Raw genomic sequence first — 18,336 nt, forward strand, 5'->3', positions numbered from 1 at the left:
TTCCCGACTCCATTCTTTCTTCATTTCTGGGACAACTATTTCATATCTTGTCTCTTCAAACCTTCCACACCTCCTCCCCATCGTCACTCTTAGCTGATGACATTACTTCCTTTTTCTTTGAGAAAATAGAAGCAATCAGAAAAGAATTTCCACCAGCTCCCACGGCCACATCAACCCACCTACTTGCATCTGTGCCCGAATACGCGCTCTTCACTTCTGTTACTATGGGTGAACCATCTGTGCTCTGGGCCGAGGCCAACCTCTCCATGTGTACATTAGATCCCACCCTCTCTCCAAAAGGTAATTCCTGTCCTTCCTCCCTTCTCTATTTTTTTCTCTTTCTTTCTTTGTTGGTGTTTACTCATCCACATACAAATATGCTGCCATTAACTCATCTTAAAAAGGCTTTTTCTTAGCCCCACTTCCTCTCCCAGCTACTGTCCAATCTTCTTCCTTCCTTTTACAGCAAAGCTCTTTGAGAGAATTGGCTCTTTCTTCTTTCTAAATTCTCTTCTCTCATTCTTTCTAAAATCCATTCCAATCGAGCTTTTATCTTGCCATCTACCATGCGAAGTTTACCAGGCTTTGCCTCATTCCTCACCCAACGGCCAGTTCTCAGTCTTCTTACATCACCTGTTACAAACATTTCACATAGTTGTCCCTTTACCCTTGAAAGACTTTCTTTAGGGCATGGTGGCTGATACTTATAATCCCAGCATGTTGAGAAGCCAAGGCAGGAGGAGCACATGAGTCCAGAAGTTGGAGACCAACCTGGCCAACAAAGCGAGACTCTGTCTCTACAAAAAATAAAAATAAAAAATTAGGCATAGTGGTGCATGCCTGTAGTCCCAGCTACTCGGGAGGCTGAGGTAGGAGGATCGCTTGAGACCAGGAGTTAAAGGCTGCAGTGGGTAAGCTTTAATTGTGCCACTTGTAGTTTCCTTCCTACTCCCCTGGCTGTACCTTTCTGGTCTTCCCTATTCTTTCAACAAGTATTTGTTGAGCTTTCTCAGTTGCAAAGCAGTGTCTTAGGCATTTGTGATACATCTGTAGCAAAACAGACAAAAATCCCTCCCCTTAGATAATTTACCTTCTAGTGAGAGGAGGCAGATAAAAGTAATAAATATAAAAAATAAGTCAATTTAGGTTGGAAAGTAAAAGGACATGGGATATTAGGTGTTGTTGCAATTTTAAATAGGGTTGTCAGTGAAGCCTCATTGAAAAGATGACATCAAACAGGCAAGCATATTCCCTACCTTGAGGTCTTTACCCTTGCCATCCTTCTGGAATGTTCTCATCCCTCAGTCTGAAACATCCTCTTACTGATATTCCCATTATGTTCTTCTTCATCTCTTTAAGGCCTTTACTAAAAGGTCCCCTCTTCATCCACCCTTTTCTGGCCACCTCTTTTGAAATTACAACTTCCCCCAAACTCCCCTTCACCTTTTCCATTTGATGTTTCTCTTTAGCATTTATCATCATCTCAACTGTTACCTGTTTTAATCATTTATCTTATCTTTTGCTTGACTTTCTGCACTATAATGTCAACTCCATAAACGTGGGAATTATTGATTTTTTTCACTGTTGTCTCCCCATATTCAGGCTCTCAAAATTGCAATTGGGTCAATATTGATAATGCATACTTTCTAAAAATGTGTGCATTTGACTAAGTCTTCAGAATTACTGGCATAAAATTGTTCAAAATATTGTTTTATATATTTTGTGGTATTTTCTGTGCCTATATATATTTCCCCAATATTGTTTCTTTGAACCGCCTCACTTTCCTTAATCACACTTTGGCATTGTTGATTTGCTCTACAATGTTCTAACCTTCTTTTTTCATCCATTTTCTTTCTTTCTTTCTTTCTTTTTTTTTAGATAGGGTCTGGCTCTGTTGCCCAGGCGGGAGTGTAGTGGTGTGGTCATGGCTCACTGCAGCCTCTGCCTCCCAGGATCCAGTGCTCCTTCCACCTTAGCCTCCCGAGTAGGTAGGACTACAGGCATGGGCCACCACACCTGACCAATTTTTGTATTTTTTGGAGAGATAGGGTTTCACCGTGTTGCCCAGGCTGGTCTCAAACTCCTGGGCTCAAGCGATCTGCCCACCCTCCTAAAGTGCTGGAATTACATGCATGAGCCACAGCACCCAGCCCCATTTTTTTTCTCAAAGGAATGACAGTATTTTCATGATATGGCTGCTATGTGAGAAGAGACTGGGTTAGGAATGGAGGCCGGAAGCCAGGGTACCATTTCCATCATCCAGTTAGAGTGCTTTGAATGAGGGAAGTAGCTGTAGAGATGGTGAGAAATGGACAGATTCTGAATACGTTTTGAGGGCAGAACAATTTTCAGCATTAGATACATACTGTGAAAGAAGAAGAGTCATAAGTGACACTATGATTTGGGGGCTGTGCAACTGAAAAAACAGAGTTTCTATCAATTAAGAATAGGAGACAATGAAGCGGCTTTGGGAGGAAAGATCAGGAATTCAGCTTGGGGCATGTTGAGTCTTTTTCTCATCCAAGAGGGTATGTGGAGTAAGCAATAGGTAAGAGAGCTCAGGGAAGAGGTACAGCCTGGAGATAAAAATTCAGAGTCATTGGCATCTAGAGGGATGTTTAAAGCTCTGAGACTGGAGAAATTAAATAAAGAAGTATATACAGAGAAGACAAAGGGACCAAGGACTGATCCTGGAGGGAATCCAGTATTAAGAGATTGAAGAGTAGAAGAACCAATAAAAGTCTGAAAAGGAGCAACCAGTGAAGTTGGAGGAAATCCAGCTACAGTGTTGTCTTAGAAGCCATGGGAAGCAAACGTATGGAGGATAGGGTATTTTCAGAATTGCCACAGTGATCCTTAAAATGCAGCTGAGATAATTTCACCAATCTGCTCAAAATTCCTAGCTGGCTTCCATTATCAAAACACCACAAGTTCTTATAAAGACCATTCCTGCAGCCCTTTCCCTTCTTCACCCAACAAGCTGCTATGACACTTGCTTCCTTTGCTCTATCTCATTTAGAGAGGCATGTTGATAAACCCCACAGCGATGTTGATAGTTCAGGATCTCCTTACAGTTCTATCAGTTTTTCCTTTATATATTTTGAAGTTTAATGGGCATGCTCAAGTTCAGGAATAATGTATCTTCTGGTAAGTTGAAAGTTTAATCTTTATGCAATTAATTATAGATGGTTTCCAGCTTATAGTGATTCAACTTACAATTTTTGACTTTACAATGGTGCAAAAGCAATATACATTCAGCAATGACATGTGATATGATATTCTTATATGAGATATTCAACATTTTATTATAAAATTTGGCCTTAGATAATTTTGCCAAACTGTAGGCTAATGTGAGTGTTCTGAGCACATTTAATATAGGTGAAGCTAAGCTATAATGTTTGGTTGGTTTAGGTGTATTAAATACATCTTTGACTTCCAATATTTTCAACTTACAAGGAATTTTATTGGGACATAACCCCATCATGAGTCAAGGAGTGTCTGTACTTATAATGCTTCTGTTCTGAAATCCATTTTGTCTGATATTAATACGTTTATATCAGATTTCTCTTAGTATTTGCCTGACATGTGTTCCATTTTATTAATTTTAACCTATCCATGTTCTTAATGATTAGGTGTATCTTTTGTAAAAAGAAGATAGTTCTGTTTTGTTTGTTTGTCCAATCTGATAATCTCTGTCTTTTAACTAGTAAATTTTACTTTATTCACATTTATTTATTATTATTGATATACTTGAATTTGTTTCTAGCATCTGAGTCTTTGCTTTCTAACTGTTCTACTTTTTCTTCTTTTGTACTTTCTTGCTATTTATAAGTTGAATTAAGGAGGTTTTGCTTTTTGTCTCCTTGCTCATTTTTCTTATTCCATGGTTTTGTTTCTACTAGCATGAAAGTTATAAACTCTAGTTGGACAGTATGATTGCCCTCGAAATTTGACCATAGATACTTAACAAAATTGAAAGTTAACCAATATCTTAACCTCCTCTTAATCAATATAAGGAATTATGAATACTTTAACCAAACCACTCTCCTTTTTATCTTACACATTGTGGTCAAGTATTAAATTATTGACATTTTTCCAGCATGATAAGTTTGTTTCTGCTGGTTCTCACTCATGGTGGTTTGTTTCCTATGGTTCATGATCTCTGCTTTCCTCCTATTGTATTTGCATTTGCTAATAACCTGGCCATGTTAGCCCTCATTGAGGGTTCTGACTAAATGGAGGAGATCTCATTTCAGTGTCCTCATCCTGTTCACATTCTAAGACTCAATCTCTCTCAGGAGTGATGTAGATATTTGCCCAGGACAATCTGGATTTTTCTATTTGTTTTTTGCCTACAGGTCTGTGATCCAGTTTTGGGGTCATGTTTTACTAAGAATGGGGGACCTAAAATATTTCATTTACTTCCTATGAACCCAGCAAGGTGAATTAAAATCCTATATTTTGCCCAGCATCTAGCTGTTTTATAGTGAGAAGGCCTTTCAGAGGAGTCAGTGACATCATGCCAACTGATGAAGTTCTTTTTTTTTTTTTTTTTTTTTTTTTGAGACAGTCTTACCCTCTTGCCCAGGCTGGAGTGCAATGGTCTGATCTTGCCTCACTGCACCCTCCACCTCAAGCGATTCTCCTGCCTCAGCTTTCCAAGTTGCTGGGACTACAGCTGCACACCACCACGCCTGGCTAATTTTTTGTTTATTTAGTAGAGACAGGGTTTCACCATGTTGGCCAGGCTGATCTCGAACTCCTGACCTTGTGATCCGCCAGCGTCGGCCACCCAAAGTGCTGGGATTACAGACGTGAGCCACCATGCCCGGCCTAAGAAGTTCTTTTATCATATGTGTGAAAATGTTTTTGTTTGGGTAGCTTGTAAAGACTTTTTCAATATAGTAGATATTTAACAACTGTCACAAATCAGAGCTAGCTAGGGTGATAACTCCAAGTGTGCTCTGCAGTCACTTGGGAAAGTTTCAGCCCAACCATAAGCTACAGCAATGTGTCTGTGTGTGATAAAGGAGGTAGAATGGCTAGAATACTCATCATCAATAGCTGCTCTAAGAACACCTGTTTCTTCTCTCCCCTACTGTGATGAGTTCTTGGCTTCACATAGTACCCTCCCTTAAGGCACACATGACTTGTGAGTATCTCTGCACTTACCTTCAGAGTCAAAGCAGGTCAAAATGTGATCATAGCAAAATAAATCAGGATAGAAATAGTTTGGCCCTAAGGTTTTTCTTTTTCTTTTTTTTTTTTTTTTTTTTTGAGATGGAGTCTCGCTCCATCACCCAGGTTGGAGTGCAGTGGCGCGATCTCGTCTCACTGCAAGCTCCGCCTCCCGGGTTCACCCCATTCTCCTGCCTCAGCCTCTCCAAGTAGCTGGGACTACAGGCGCCTGCCACTGCGCCCGGCTAATTTTTTGTATTTTTAGTAGAGGCGGCGTTTCACCGTGGTCTCGATCTACTGACCTCGTGATCCGCCTGCCTCGGCCTCCCAAAGTGCTGGGATTACAAGCTTGAGCCACCACGCCCGGCTGGCCCTAAGGTTTTTCTACCATGTTAAAATGTCATATGTGGACAAGCATATACAAACCTTAACATTTTAATTTATCATAGAAAAGTCTTCACTTGTCCCACCATCAAGTGTGTCTCTTGATTTTAGGCTGGTTTTGCTACTAATTTCTCTAATTCACTAAATTTTAGTATGAGATAAAAATATTAATTTTAATTATTATTTCGGTGGTCTAATATGTCTTACTTTTTCAATGAGTGACATATTTTTAAGTACTGTATTTATTCTGCAATCAAGACACAAACTAAGCTCTAGAAATTAAGGCATGAATCTCCTTTCACCTAACTTCTTCCTTGCTTGTATGTGAGAAATTGGTGAGGGAGTGTAAAATACATGTACATATTTTTAGAAATTAGTTTGTAAATGATGAAAAACACAGCAAACAAATCAAAGAAGATTCAAATTAACCTAAATAAATGAATGAAACCTGTGGAGTTCTATACTGTCTATAATTAATATTTATTAACATCACATTTAATCTTCTCACTGTGTTACCTATGGGGTATTCCCTGCACTTGTTTGAAATTTTCTAATCAAAAGGATATTTCAAAATATATTGTAATATGATTGACTTACTTTATATGGCAAGCAAATATCACTTTATAATAGTCTGCATGCATTCAAAATAAAATAGCAGTAGAAAGCCTAATCTCTTTTGCCATTAAAGGTTTCAATTTGTCATGCTTAGTTTTAAGCTTTTAAAAACCAACATATCCAAAATCAAGAAAGGCAAAAAACACTAAAATCATTTCATAGCAGTAATTACATTTTCCTTTGTATCATGTGCCTTTAAAACGTCTGAATGTATTGCTGTGCAAGTGTCATGTGTGTTTAAAAGATGCATAATTATTAGGTGCAGTTCCAGCATAGTGTTTTAAGTACAAGCACCCAGCTCCTGTTCAAGGTAAGAGCCTTTGACAGGCACCAAGCTGCCTCTGAATGTGGCAGCGGGATCAGATTGTTGAATACATTGACTCATCGGTACAGGCTGGAAATTATGCTTCTTAGCCCTCTGTGAAACATGTTTTTCATTTTTTATTTTTTTTTAAACTGTATCTTAGGATCTGCTTCAAAACACAGATGCCCACAAAAGAGCATTCCATGAAATCTACCGGACCAGGTCTGTTAACGGGATTCCAGTGCCACCTGATCAATTAGAGGACATGGCTGAGAGGTAAGAGGATATCTGCATTTAAATGAAGTCTCTTTTTAAAACGCTAGGTGGATGCTTTTTATATTTCTTTTATTTTTTCATGATTTTTTTTTTAACAGAGGCGCCTACCTTTGGTAAATAGAAAGTGGGCTCCCATAAGACATGCTAAGAATGCCACCATTCTAATGTATTATTAACTGAAAAGAGTGAACCTGAATTTATCTACAGCCTGGAAATAACAGAAATGGTTTCTTCAGAGGCTGTATTTTTGTTCAGTACTGTAAGGAACATTATGTAATATTGCAAAAACAGCTTATAAAAGAAACAGACGAGAGATGTGTTGGCAGGGGAAAGAACTAAATCGAAGACTTCAATCATTCATGTTTCGCTTTTAAATCCAGAGTTAGAAAAGGAATCAGATCTCCAGAAAATGATCAGCCAGAGTTAGAAGAGCTTGTGGCTGCATTCTATTTAAGGCTGACATGTAACAGGTTAAGTAAGCATCAGTTCTGTTACTATTAGTTACATACTATAAATTCTCCCTGTTTTATTTCTAGGTTTCATTTTGTTTCCTCCACATCAGAGCTACACCTAATGAAAATGGAATTTTTAGAATTAAAGTACCGTCTGCTCTCACTGCTGGTTCTTGCAGAGTCAAAGCTGAAGTCTTGGATCATTAAGTACGGGAGGAGAGAGTCAGTGGAGCAGCTTCTACAAAACTACGTGGTGAGTCCCCGGTGCTTTGACAGAGAATTCCGATGAGCCATGGATTTAGCAACACAGTGCAGTTTCTTTGATGTTGTTATTTTAATTCTTGAATTTAAGCATAAAGATAGCGTGTGTTAAAGGGGTTAGATATAAGTTTATGAGCTTTTCAGAATTATCTGAAATCTAAACCTATTTCTTTGGAATTTGATTATTTAAAATCCCCTAGTTCGGTTTAGTTTAATGCTTTGCTTCATTAATCATATGGGACCATCCTGACTGGCTTTATTAATTTTTTAAAAAACTTTTTGTATTGCATGCCCACATTTTTTATTGGAGGTCACCATTTCAACTACATTAAAATACTTAAAGATTACCTTCATGTCTTTTAAAATTCAACTGTGACTAGTTTAGAACCATTCTCAAGTGTCCAAATGGGAACTACCTATTTTTTTAGATTGTGTCCACTGGGTCTTTTTTTATCGTAATTCCCTGGGCTTCATTGCCCCTTGTGTGCACCCTGGAAGAGTAACATTTTGTCTATGAATCTCTGTACCAACTTAATTTTTAAAGATTATCTCATATTTTGGGCTATCAATATAGATAATTCTATGTTTACTAGAATCATAGACCTGCATTGATGAAAGAATTTGTTTGCTCTGTAACTAGCAGTTTTCACTTACATGTAATTAGTGTATTATAGTTACTAAAGACAGATTATTTCTTAGTTAATTAAACATGCCCCTCCTACAAATTAATTTTCCATGCAAATTTGCTCATAAAATTAATGTTAATAGATTATCTTAGTCTTGTACTGTTTCATTTATGTTTAAACACAAATACTATGATAAATCAATGAACTTTTAAAATATAAACCCATTTATAACTTGATTAGTCACAGGGACTCTATAACATTTTCTGCTTGAAATACTTATTGAAACCATATTTTCACTGAAGCATCTTAGAACCATAATCTATTTTGCTACATTTTAATTTCATTTTCTGTGATGAGTGAACAACATACAGTTGAGAAAAAAATGATTTAACTGCTTTACAGTAAAATCTTTCCCTAGATTTACTAAAATTGTCTAGGAAACATTTGTTCCAAAATGCAAAATCCGTTATGTTCCTTTATTCATTTTTAGTTATTTTGGAAAGTTATGAAAAACTTGATTTTAAGCTTCAAGCAATTACATTAGTTCTTCAAATATGAAATACAAATATGCATGTATATTTTCAGATTTAGTCATGCCAATTGATACCCTCTCAGCCCAGTAGTTATTTATACCAGACACAGTCTTTGTTCTGGATATTTCAGAACAGCAAATCAGATTTAAACAGCTAATAAGACTATTCCACCAGGTTAATGTTCCAACACAATGATGTTAATAATTCTCTTTTTCTCAAATGATATGTGAATAAAGAATTATTAATGATAAAAACGTTAGTACTTGCTGCCTACTTCATCAAGTTCACTCAACCACCAATTCCAAACTGCCTTGTAACTTTCACAACTATTCATACAATTGCTGATTATCCCACATACGTAGCATGCTTTAATGAACATTTCCTAGTACTCTCATCTGCTACTGAAGAATACCTACTTATCACTCGTGTTTCTTTTCCGTGAAGGGTTTTAAGGTAATTTTGTTTAATAGTTTTGATAACCGTGGAGTATGGAGCATTTCCCACATGCTAAGTGTTTTACATGCATCATTTTTCATCTCAGTGATGGCCCTGCAGGCTGGGGGTTTCACATTGTTTTAGATACCAAGGAGCCAGTGCAGAAGCACTGAGGCTCCATAGGCTCAAGTCACTTGCTCCTGGCGGCACATGCTCCAGGTGGTAAATTGTGGAATCAGAAATTGAATCCATATCTTTCCATATCAAAAGCCCTTGAGCTTAAGTGCTGAATATCACAATCTAAAAAAAATTGTAAAAAAAATTTTTAACTTAAAAGACCAAATAATTGATATGATATCCTATGTCTTAGTGATCTAAAGAATGTAATTCACATAAATATCAGTTCGATTTAATATTGGTCCATACGTGACAATATTTTACACTTACATACCTGTAAGTGTACCGTGAAAGCCTCATAGTTGCTGTTATTTATGTATGAGGCAGCATGGTTGTAGTGGTGGGGAACTGATGAAGTGCAGATACCAGCCACTAGAAATGTGTTTGGTCATGGTTTAGCTACTGAGCACCCATGTGTCTGTGAATAACTTAATTTCTAGAAGGCTTAGTCTTTCCCAGATGTCTAATAATGATAATGATTATGATAATAATAATAATAATAATAAAAAAATGGTAGGAATTTTTCTAGGGAACAAAGACTGACATATACTGTTTTTATTCTATGTTAACACCTCATAGAGCCTCTCTTATCCTTTTAGAGTGTTATGGAAAATCATTCATTTTAGAACAGGCTATTTCAAAGAGGCTGAAGACTTTCAAATAAAAATCACAAATCACCAAAGTCAGTTTTGTAAGTGCAATTCTTTCCTTGGTTTACACCCCCCACACTCCCCCAAAAAAGGGCTGGGGGCAGCAGCTCACACACACCTGTAATCCCAGCACTTTGGGAGGCTTAGGCTGAAGAGTCACTTGAGGCCAGGAGTTTGAGACCAGCCCGGGAAACATAGTGAGACTCTGTCTCTACAAAAAATTTTAAAAATTTAGCCTGGGTCATGGTGTGCACCTGTAGTTTCATCCACTCAAGAGGCTGAGGCAGGAGGATGGCTTGAGCCCTGGAGTTCACGGCTGCAGTGAGCTATGATCTGGCTACTTCACTTCAGCCTGAGCTACAGAGTGAGACCCTATTTCAAAAAATAAAAATAAATAAAGTATTATAATAAGCCACATGCTTCTACATCATCTAATAACCAAAGTAATATTTGGGCCATAAAGTTTCCATAATTATATTTTCCTTACTCATAATTCTCAATTCAGACTTATCCATCCTGCAAAAAACAAAGAATACTCTTTTTAAGTGTTAGAGAAAGAGAATGTACATCCTAGCTCAGATATGCAGCCACTGAGTGCTTAAAGAATTCTTGGAAAATACTTCACCAATCCTTTCTGTCATTAATTTAGGCCACATGCCATTGGTAAGTGATTGCATGCTGTAATGCAAACCAAAAGGTAATTGGTTTAGTCCTTGCTGTCAGAATTGTTGACAATGACCAAAACATGTGCTTCCATTTCACCATGGAAAAAAGCGGCTAATATTTCAATCTTTCACATGAAAGAAAAAAAAAAGAGCTCTTGAAATTGTGGACTGTGTGAATGCAACATAATGTGAATATTCATTTTATTATTTATAATTATATTTTAATGTAAATAGTCTTGATAAACCTCTCCTCGATGTTAATTTTAAATATCTCGAATAATCTGGCATAGTTTCATTCAAGTGAAATTGATGAGCTTCATATTTATTATATTTACACTCATCTTGTGAAAGTAGAAATGCAGTCACTAACACTAAATTTAAATACCAAAAATAAGTATGCCACTTACTTTTCTTGAAGCACCATCAACTTTAAAAGTCCCCTGACTAAAATGGCTTATTTGTTGAACTTGTGATCCAAGTTTCAACCTTATTTTGAAAGAAATAAATGAATCTTGTTATTATTATTTTAAATATGCATTTGTATTTACTTTTCTATTTTTCTGACAGGTGTGTCTAAATAGCTTACAGTAAAATGGAGATTTAGCAGTTCTGCTAAAGTGATTCGATAGATAAAATAATCCATATTGCTAAATGCATTTACTCCATATTCAGAAAAAAGGACCAAATTAAATGCACCAATACAAATTTAAAATAAACAATAGATATCTTTCTTTAAAAATTAATCATCCAGTCTTCCTAATAGCCAAATTCAAAAATACATTAATGAGTGTCTACAGCATTTATAAAACATTCTTTCTGAAAACATTCTCCCCTCTTTCCTGCCTCATGGACCAGAAATTAAATTGGAAATAAGCTTTTCTCACTTGTTCATTTTTAATTATTTTGTAAACTTCTCTAGCAAAAGCATATTTAAGTCTTCCTGTGCACCACATGCACTATTTCCCATTTCTTTGACACTTAGAAAAATTGTTTTGCTATTAGCTTCTTGAAATTTGTACCGATACTAAATGCAGATTCTTTTCTAAACTTTGCCAAACATAATTATTTCTTCAATTTCTTACGCGGTATCTTGAACATTAGGTATAATTTTCCATTTTTGATCAAATAATGAATTGCTTGTTTAGTTAAATTATTCAAAATTTAAATTCTAGTAAATTATTCTTTTCTCAACTGGGTTGTAATAAGAAGATATAAGGCTAAATAGTGAATTAATCAGAATACTATTGTCTGACTTTATTCTCAAACAAATAAAATAAAGCCAATTAAAGTTATTGAATGTAGTATTCATCATGGAACCTCTCATTCCAGCTCACAGCTTTCTCTATTCATTTTATCCCTGAAGAATAGTTAATTTATAAGTAAATGCTTTATAAACATAAAATGATATGAAATATGTTATAGATACAATTTTTAAAATGTTATCTCAAAACATGATAGTTATCAATAAAAATCCAGAGATTTCTATGAAATTGCTGTATGAATAATGTTTCCTCTGCACACAAGTGTCTTACATCTCTATACTAAGCATTCATCAGCATGCTATACAAGAATTCAGCTGGTTTTTGAAGGCTAATTTTGTATTTATGACAGTGACATTTATCAAGTATTTTAATAGATTCAAATCATAGGAATTCATTATACTTTTGCAAGAAATTAAAGAGCCTTTGGTGATATGTTCTTAACTGTAATTGCATTAATTTTCTACTTTCAAGAAGTAATAACAATCTTTGAAACGCACATTATTTTTTATATTCCTAAAAGTGAACAATAATAAAATTTACCTAAAGACTTTTTTGTATATTCTCAATTTTATAGTATTCACTTGCCAGTAGTGATTCTATTTTATATATATATATAAATTACAAATAGATATATAAACATGTCTTACTGCAATTTTTCTATAATAGGTCATTGAAATGTGAAATAATAATAATTGAAATTCTATTATTACATAATAGAATATGTAATTATTTCCAATTTTTCTACTTACTTTTTATTTTAAGGGAAGCATTTGTGCACTGTGTCATTTATTTATAATCTGGAGTTCCTCAGAGCAGTCATTCACCAGGATTAATGTTCAAAGAGCAACAGAATTTCCACAGCTGAAACACAGTGGGACACTTTAAAATGTTCTGCTAAATTTAGTGCTTTCTAAATGTTAGACCCAAGTTCTCTGTAGAAATTTTTGTCTCTTCAAATAGCAAACCCTTGGTTGGTGAAGAAAGAGAATATTTTCTCAGTCCCGTGCTGAGTTAGAATCAAAAGCGTGGAATCAATTTATGTGTTCAGAATGATCTTAGGTAATTTGTAGCAGTGGAATTAATTTTATATTTTCAAGAAGAGCAAGATTAACAAATTTGGGTAAACTATGCTTATAGCTATACTGAAGAAAATTGACTTTGGCATTCTACATGAGCCTGTTTGCTATCTTCTAACCATTCCTCCTTTTCTAGTCTTTTATAGAAAACAGCAAGTTCTTTGAACAATATGAAGTGACATACCAGATCTTGAAACAGACAGCTGAGATGTATGTCAAAGCAGATGGTTCAGGTAAAACATACTACAGAATTTGTTGCAACGTAGACTGCAGTAGAATTTAGAGCCTGCAGGTTTCTATCTGATCAGATCATTCTTTCTCTCCGTGAAATTTTTGAGTGACCTTGCCATTGGCCAGGAGAACACATACTGGATTCAGTTCCTTTGGCTTTGTACAATGCCTAACCTGCATAATCATTCTCTCTCTCTCTCTCTCTCTCTCTCTCTGTGTGTGTGTGTGTGTGTGTGTGTTCTTCTAAGAGAGAACAAAATAAGCATTTATTTTCTAAATTGCATCTAAGGATTAAAGGCAAAAGCATAGAATAAGTTGAGTATTAACAATCAAGTAAATGAGAAATTAATTAGTGTAAAGACACAATTTGTAAAATACATTTGTTTTCCATTTGTAATTATGTCTGTCATATTTGTTGGAAATGAACTCTGGCATTTGTGATGGGTACTATTGCACACCAATGTATAAGACCATAGTAAAAAAAGGTATGGAGGATTTAAAATGTAAGATAAGGGTTGTAATTGGTTTTATCTGTTTCAGTGGAAGAAGCTGAGAATGTGATGAAATTCATGAATGAAACCACTGCTCAGTGGAGGAATCTCTCAGTAGAAGTCAGGAGTGTGAGGAGCATGCTGGAAGAAGTGATCTCTAACTGGGATCGCTATGGCAATACAGTGGCTAGTCTGCAAGCCTGGCTAGAGGATGCTGAGAAAATGCTCAATCAATCAGAAAATGCCAAAAAGGTAAGATCGGTTCATGCAAAAAGAAAAGACATTTGATGTATGTAAAAATGAGAGACTTTTACAGCGTAGCTCACTAGGGGGTCTCATATATTTACAAGTGTCACTCAAGAATGTTGACGTTGCCTGAAAAGTTGCACTTTCAGGTTAGCAATAGACCAATAAATACACTACTTAATAGAAGCTGATGGAGGGTTCAGTAAATCCAATGGGCAGCAAAGGGGAGGGCACTATATTACCCTGAAGTCTGTCTACGAAGGGGAGTGTCTAGGGCCCCAGCCTTCATGGATTTCCTGATTTAAGAGAGGATGAAAACAACTTTGGTTTGTTTTCACATAGTGCTGAAACACATACTACTGAATCTGTGTGCTAGCATACACCACTTGAACAGCTGGACCAGGACATTTGTATCTCGTTAGATACTCTGTTTTGGATTTTATCAACCCTCAAGCAAGGGTCTCATTCTGGGTAGGAGTGATTTCTTTTTTGGCCAGTTATAAGTGTGTATGTGTGTGTGCCTGTGAGAGTTACTGTTTTATGTTAATGTCACTTATATGTAAATATCACATGAAAATGGACCGTTTTCTGCTTATATACTTCCTAATGGGAGCTGGCATTTTTACATGGAAAATCAATTTATCTAAGTGATACTAAAAATGCATGCATTAGAATTACCACATGCCATCCAAGATTGGTTCATCTATTATTGTTTGGACAAGTAGATGTATCACTTTTAAATGTTTTACCATCCTATACTTCATGTAGATCAACTATTCTTGTGTAGCTGAGGGAGGCAATAACTATGTACCCATACAGATTTTGGCTTTTCTGATTAGACTGGCAGTGCCCTAGTAGATGTCATATGTGTTAATTTGATCCAAAGAAATATAACCACCAGAAACAGAAGTGTTCTAATCTATTTATATATGTAGGAAGTCCTCCCACACAAGGCTTACGAAATGGATTTTGAATTATCTTTGGTATCCTTGTTTTTCACTGTGATATGTGTTGTGTGTGTGCGTGTGCACACATACGCTTTATTTAAAATGAGTTGGAAACTGTTTCATTGCCAAGAGGGAACCCTTAAATAAATAAGAAAGTGTGTTATTGTACTAAGTGCTCTTGACTCAGATATTTAATTTAAAATTTTTTTCTTTGATGGTTTATCTCCACGATTGCTAATTATCTTAATGTACTACACTGAAATTTAAAAATCAAAAGTAACAGGTCAAAAAGAAATTATTAAAGAAAGCTATTCTTTCTTTAAAAAGGAATAAAAGCCCCAACTTTACCACCACACGATCTGTGCATGTAACAAAATTGCACTCATACTCCATCAATTTATACAAATAAAAAAGGAAGCTATATATTTCCCTAATGTATTATGCCTTTCATATGACTCCGGCACTGGTATTTACTAGCCTGAAAGTTATGCACAGGTCTCTTACACTTACAGAAATTCAGCTTTTTAATCTGCAAAACAGAAATAACAGAAAGTGGTCATCATGTTTTGTTTTGTCTTCAGCAAATGATATGGCACAATTATTCTTATAAAAAAGACACTCAGTATCTCTAGCTCACATTTTGAAACTTTTTGTGAAAAATGTGCATTTTTAAAGAGATTTATGACTTATCTTAAAATTCACATGAATGTTAAAACAAAAATATTTTTCCTATTTAGTCACTTTCATATCAGTCACTGATAGTTGGTTTATGGTTTACAATATTGTGCATTATTTATTGTTTAGGATTTTTTTCGAAATTTACCTCATTGGATTCAGCAGCATACTGCCATGAACGATGCTGGCAATTTTCTAATTGAAACCTGTGATGAGATGGTTTCCCGTGACCTGAAGCAGCAATTACTGTTGCTAAATGGGCGGTGGAGGGAGTTGTTTATGGAAGTCAAGCAAGTATGTCTTTCAAATCTATATACACCTCAACGTGTATGTGTTACAAATGTGATAAGTAGTCTGTTTAGAGAGAATTCTATTTTTAGAGCACAGGTTTATTAAGGCAAAGCATAGATATGTTTAAACCCGGTGTGTTTTATGGTTGATTATTCATTCTTTTCCATGTGTAATGGAGGAACATTACAGAAATGCATTAGTTTGATTAAGGATTATGTTGACATATGGAGCCTGCTTATATGGAATGACTCTCGTTTCAAATCATGTTTCTTCATTTTTATGCTAGTTTCTTTTTGTCTTTCAAACTAATTGGACTTACTTCAAATTTATCTAAAATGAGAATCAAAGATTAGAGTCTTTCTTACCAGATAACAATTCCAGAGAATATGTGAAAGTGAAAGTTGTGGTTCCAGTGGTCGCAGCTAAATTTGGCTTTCACGATGTTCCCTCCTCCCTTTCCTTAACAGTATGCTCAAGCTGATGAGATGGACAGAATGAAGAAGGAATACACAGACTGTGTTGTTACCCTGTCTGCTTTTGCAACGGAAGCCCATAAGAAACTTTCTGAACCCTTAGAAGTCTCTTTTATGAATGTCAAGTTATTAATTCAAGACTTGGAGGTGAGGGGTTTCTGAATCAAAACGAAAAGCCTACTCTGTTGTGAGAGGAAAGATCAGCAAGTTTATTCAGATCATTGCAAAAGCTGTTTCTGTGTCTCCTGGGCATCATTTTGACATGTCTGTATGTCCCAATTTGCACCTGTCAGAAAAAATATATTGAACGTAAAAAAGACATGTCTTGATCATATAAAGTAACTTCAAATTGTTTTTCAGTTTGGAGATTTTTTTTTCTACAACCAAGTTATAAAGTATTAGGAAAAAACAGGAGACATCTATAGATAGCACCTGCACCTAAATACTTTCAATAATAAAGGATTTATTGCATGAACTGTGGTACTTGCATATTTTGAATAGCCTGCAGCTGTCAAAAATGAAGTAGTGGAAGAATTTTTAATGACATGGTAAGATTTTGCAATATATTGTTACATGAGAAAAGCAAACAACAGTATCGTTCTTTTGTCTTTGTAAAAATTTTAAAATGGGTGTAAACACAGGGAAAAAAAACTTGATGTGTAGATAAGATGTTGGCTTTGGTTTTTACTGTGGGAGAAGACTATAAGTAATTTAAATTGTCATTATCCTAATATTTCTAATTTATAAGTTTATATAATGGCAATGTGTTACTTTTTTTTTTTTTAAAGAAAACCAGTCTAATTTTTAAAGTCAGAATTGCCCCACATTTTAAATATACATTTACATTTTATTTTATATTTCCATACTACATTAACATGGGATTTGTTTTGGAAAGTACAAAGATTATTTCAGCTAATCTTGATGTTTTGGTCACTTTTAAAGGAAAGTTTTATTAACTATATAATATTACCAATATTTATTAGTAATGAAGGGAAGCAAAAACTGGAATCGTCGAAAGTTTAGTGTAAGTATTGGATTTTATACAGTGCATATTGATTTTTGTTCTGCCTTCTGTGGAATCCTGAAGTTAAGAGGAAATGTGTCATGTGTGAATCTGGCTGTTTCAATGATTCATGCAGGATATTGAGCAGAGGGTGCCTGTGATGGATGCCCAATTCAAGATAATTACAAAGACAGCACACCTCATTACCAAAGAAAGCCCCCAAGAAGAAGGAAAAGAAATGTTTGCAACCATGTCAAAGCTCAAAGAGCAGCTAACCAAGGTGCGAAAATAATTTAATGCACAATAGGCTGTGTGACACCAACAGTGCCTTCGGCTTGCTTGCTACCTCCTCCCCATGGGCAAAGTGTTTACTTGTTAACAATGCTTTTGTTTCTAATTGGGATTCTTGGTTTAGTAACTTTGTCATGAATTAAAAAAAATAAGACTATGATGCTGATACCAACTATTACCTCTGTTAATTTAGAAGTATTATAGCTATATTTTAATAGAAAGTTAGATACTTTTGGGGAACAGTTACATGTGATAAAACCAAGAGAGGGAAAGAGAGATAAAGAGAAAAAAGAGATGAGGAGGAGGAAGAAGAGGGGATCATAAATGTAAATGAGAATTTATTAAGATTTGTTTGATATATCTCCACTCCAAACTTATTTGTGCAATTTTCTGCAAGCATAGCCACAAAGCCATGGAAATTCTGCCCTCCTCATCTCATGGAGCTCACTTAGGCTTAGAATACATACATTTAGGCCAGGTGCGGTGGCTCATGCCTGTAATCCCAGCACTTTGGGAGGCCGAGGCGAGCGGATCACGAGGTCAGGAGTTCGAGACCAGCCTGACCAACATGATGAAACATCGTCTCTACTTAAAAATACAAAAATTAGCTGGGCATGGTGTTGTGCACCTATAATCCCAGCTACTCAGGAGGCTGAGGCAGGAGAATCACTTGAACGCAGGAGGCAGAGTTTGCAGTGAGCCCAGATCACACCATTTCACTCCAGCCTAGGTGACAGAGTGAGACTCTGTCTCAAAAAAAAAAAAAAAAAAAAAAAAAAAAAAAAAAAAAAAAA

At 35.6% G+C, this 18,336-nt stretch overlaps 1 protein-coding gene across 1 annotated transcript in view; it reads left to right on the top strand.

The window, feature by feature from the left end:
• LOC116463206 (nesprin-1) overlaps positions 1-18,336 on the top strand; it is a 532,426-nt gene that overhangs the window by 164,415 nt on the left and 349,675 nt on the right. The window contains exons 15-21 of the mRNA XM_032146204.2: positions 6,645-6,757; positions 7,294-7,462; positions 13,031-13,127; positions 13,666-13,868; positions 15,614-15,778; positions 16,243-16,395; positions 17,388-17,531. Of these exons, the coding sequence (XP_032002095.1) occupies positions 6,645-6,757; positions 7,294-7,462; positions 13,031-13,127; positions 13,666-13,868; positions 15,614-15,778; positions 16,243-16,395; positions 17,388-17,531 (1,044 nt within the window). The remainder of the gene's footprint in view (positions 1-6,644; positions 6,758-7,293; positions 7,463-13,030; positions 13,128-13,665; positions 13,869-15,613; positions 15,779-16,242; positions 16,396-17,387; positions 17,532-18,336) is intronic.

Source organism: Hylobates moloch, unplaced genomic scaffold (genome assembly GCF_009828535.3).
Source record: "Hylobates moloch isolate HMO894 unplaced genomic scaffold, HMol_V3 SCAFFOLD_29, whole genome shotgun sequence".
Lineage (NCBI taxonomy): Eukaryota > Metazoa > Chordata > Mammalia > Primates > Hylobatidae > Hylobates > Hylobates moloch.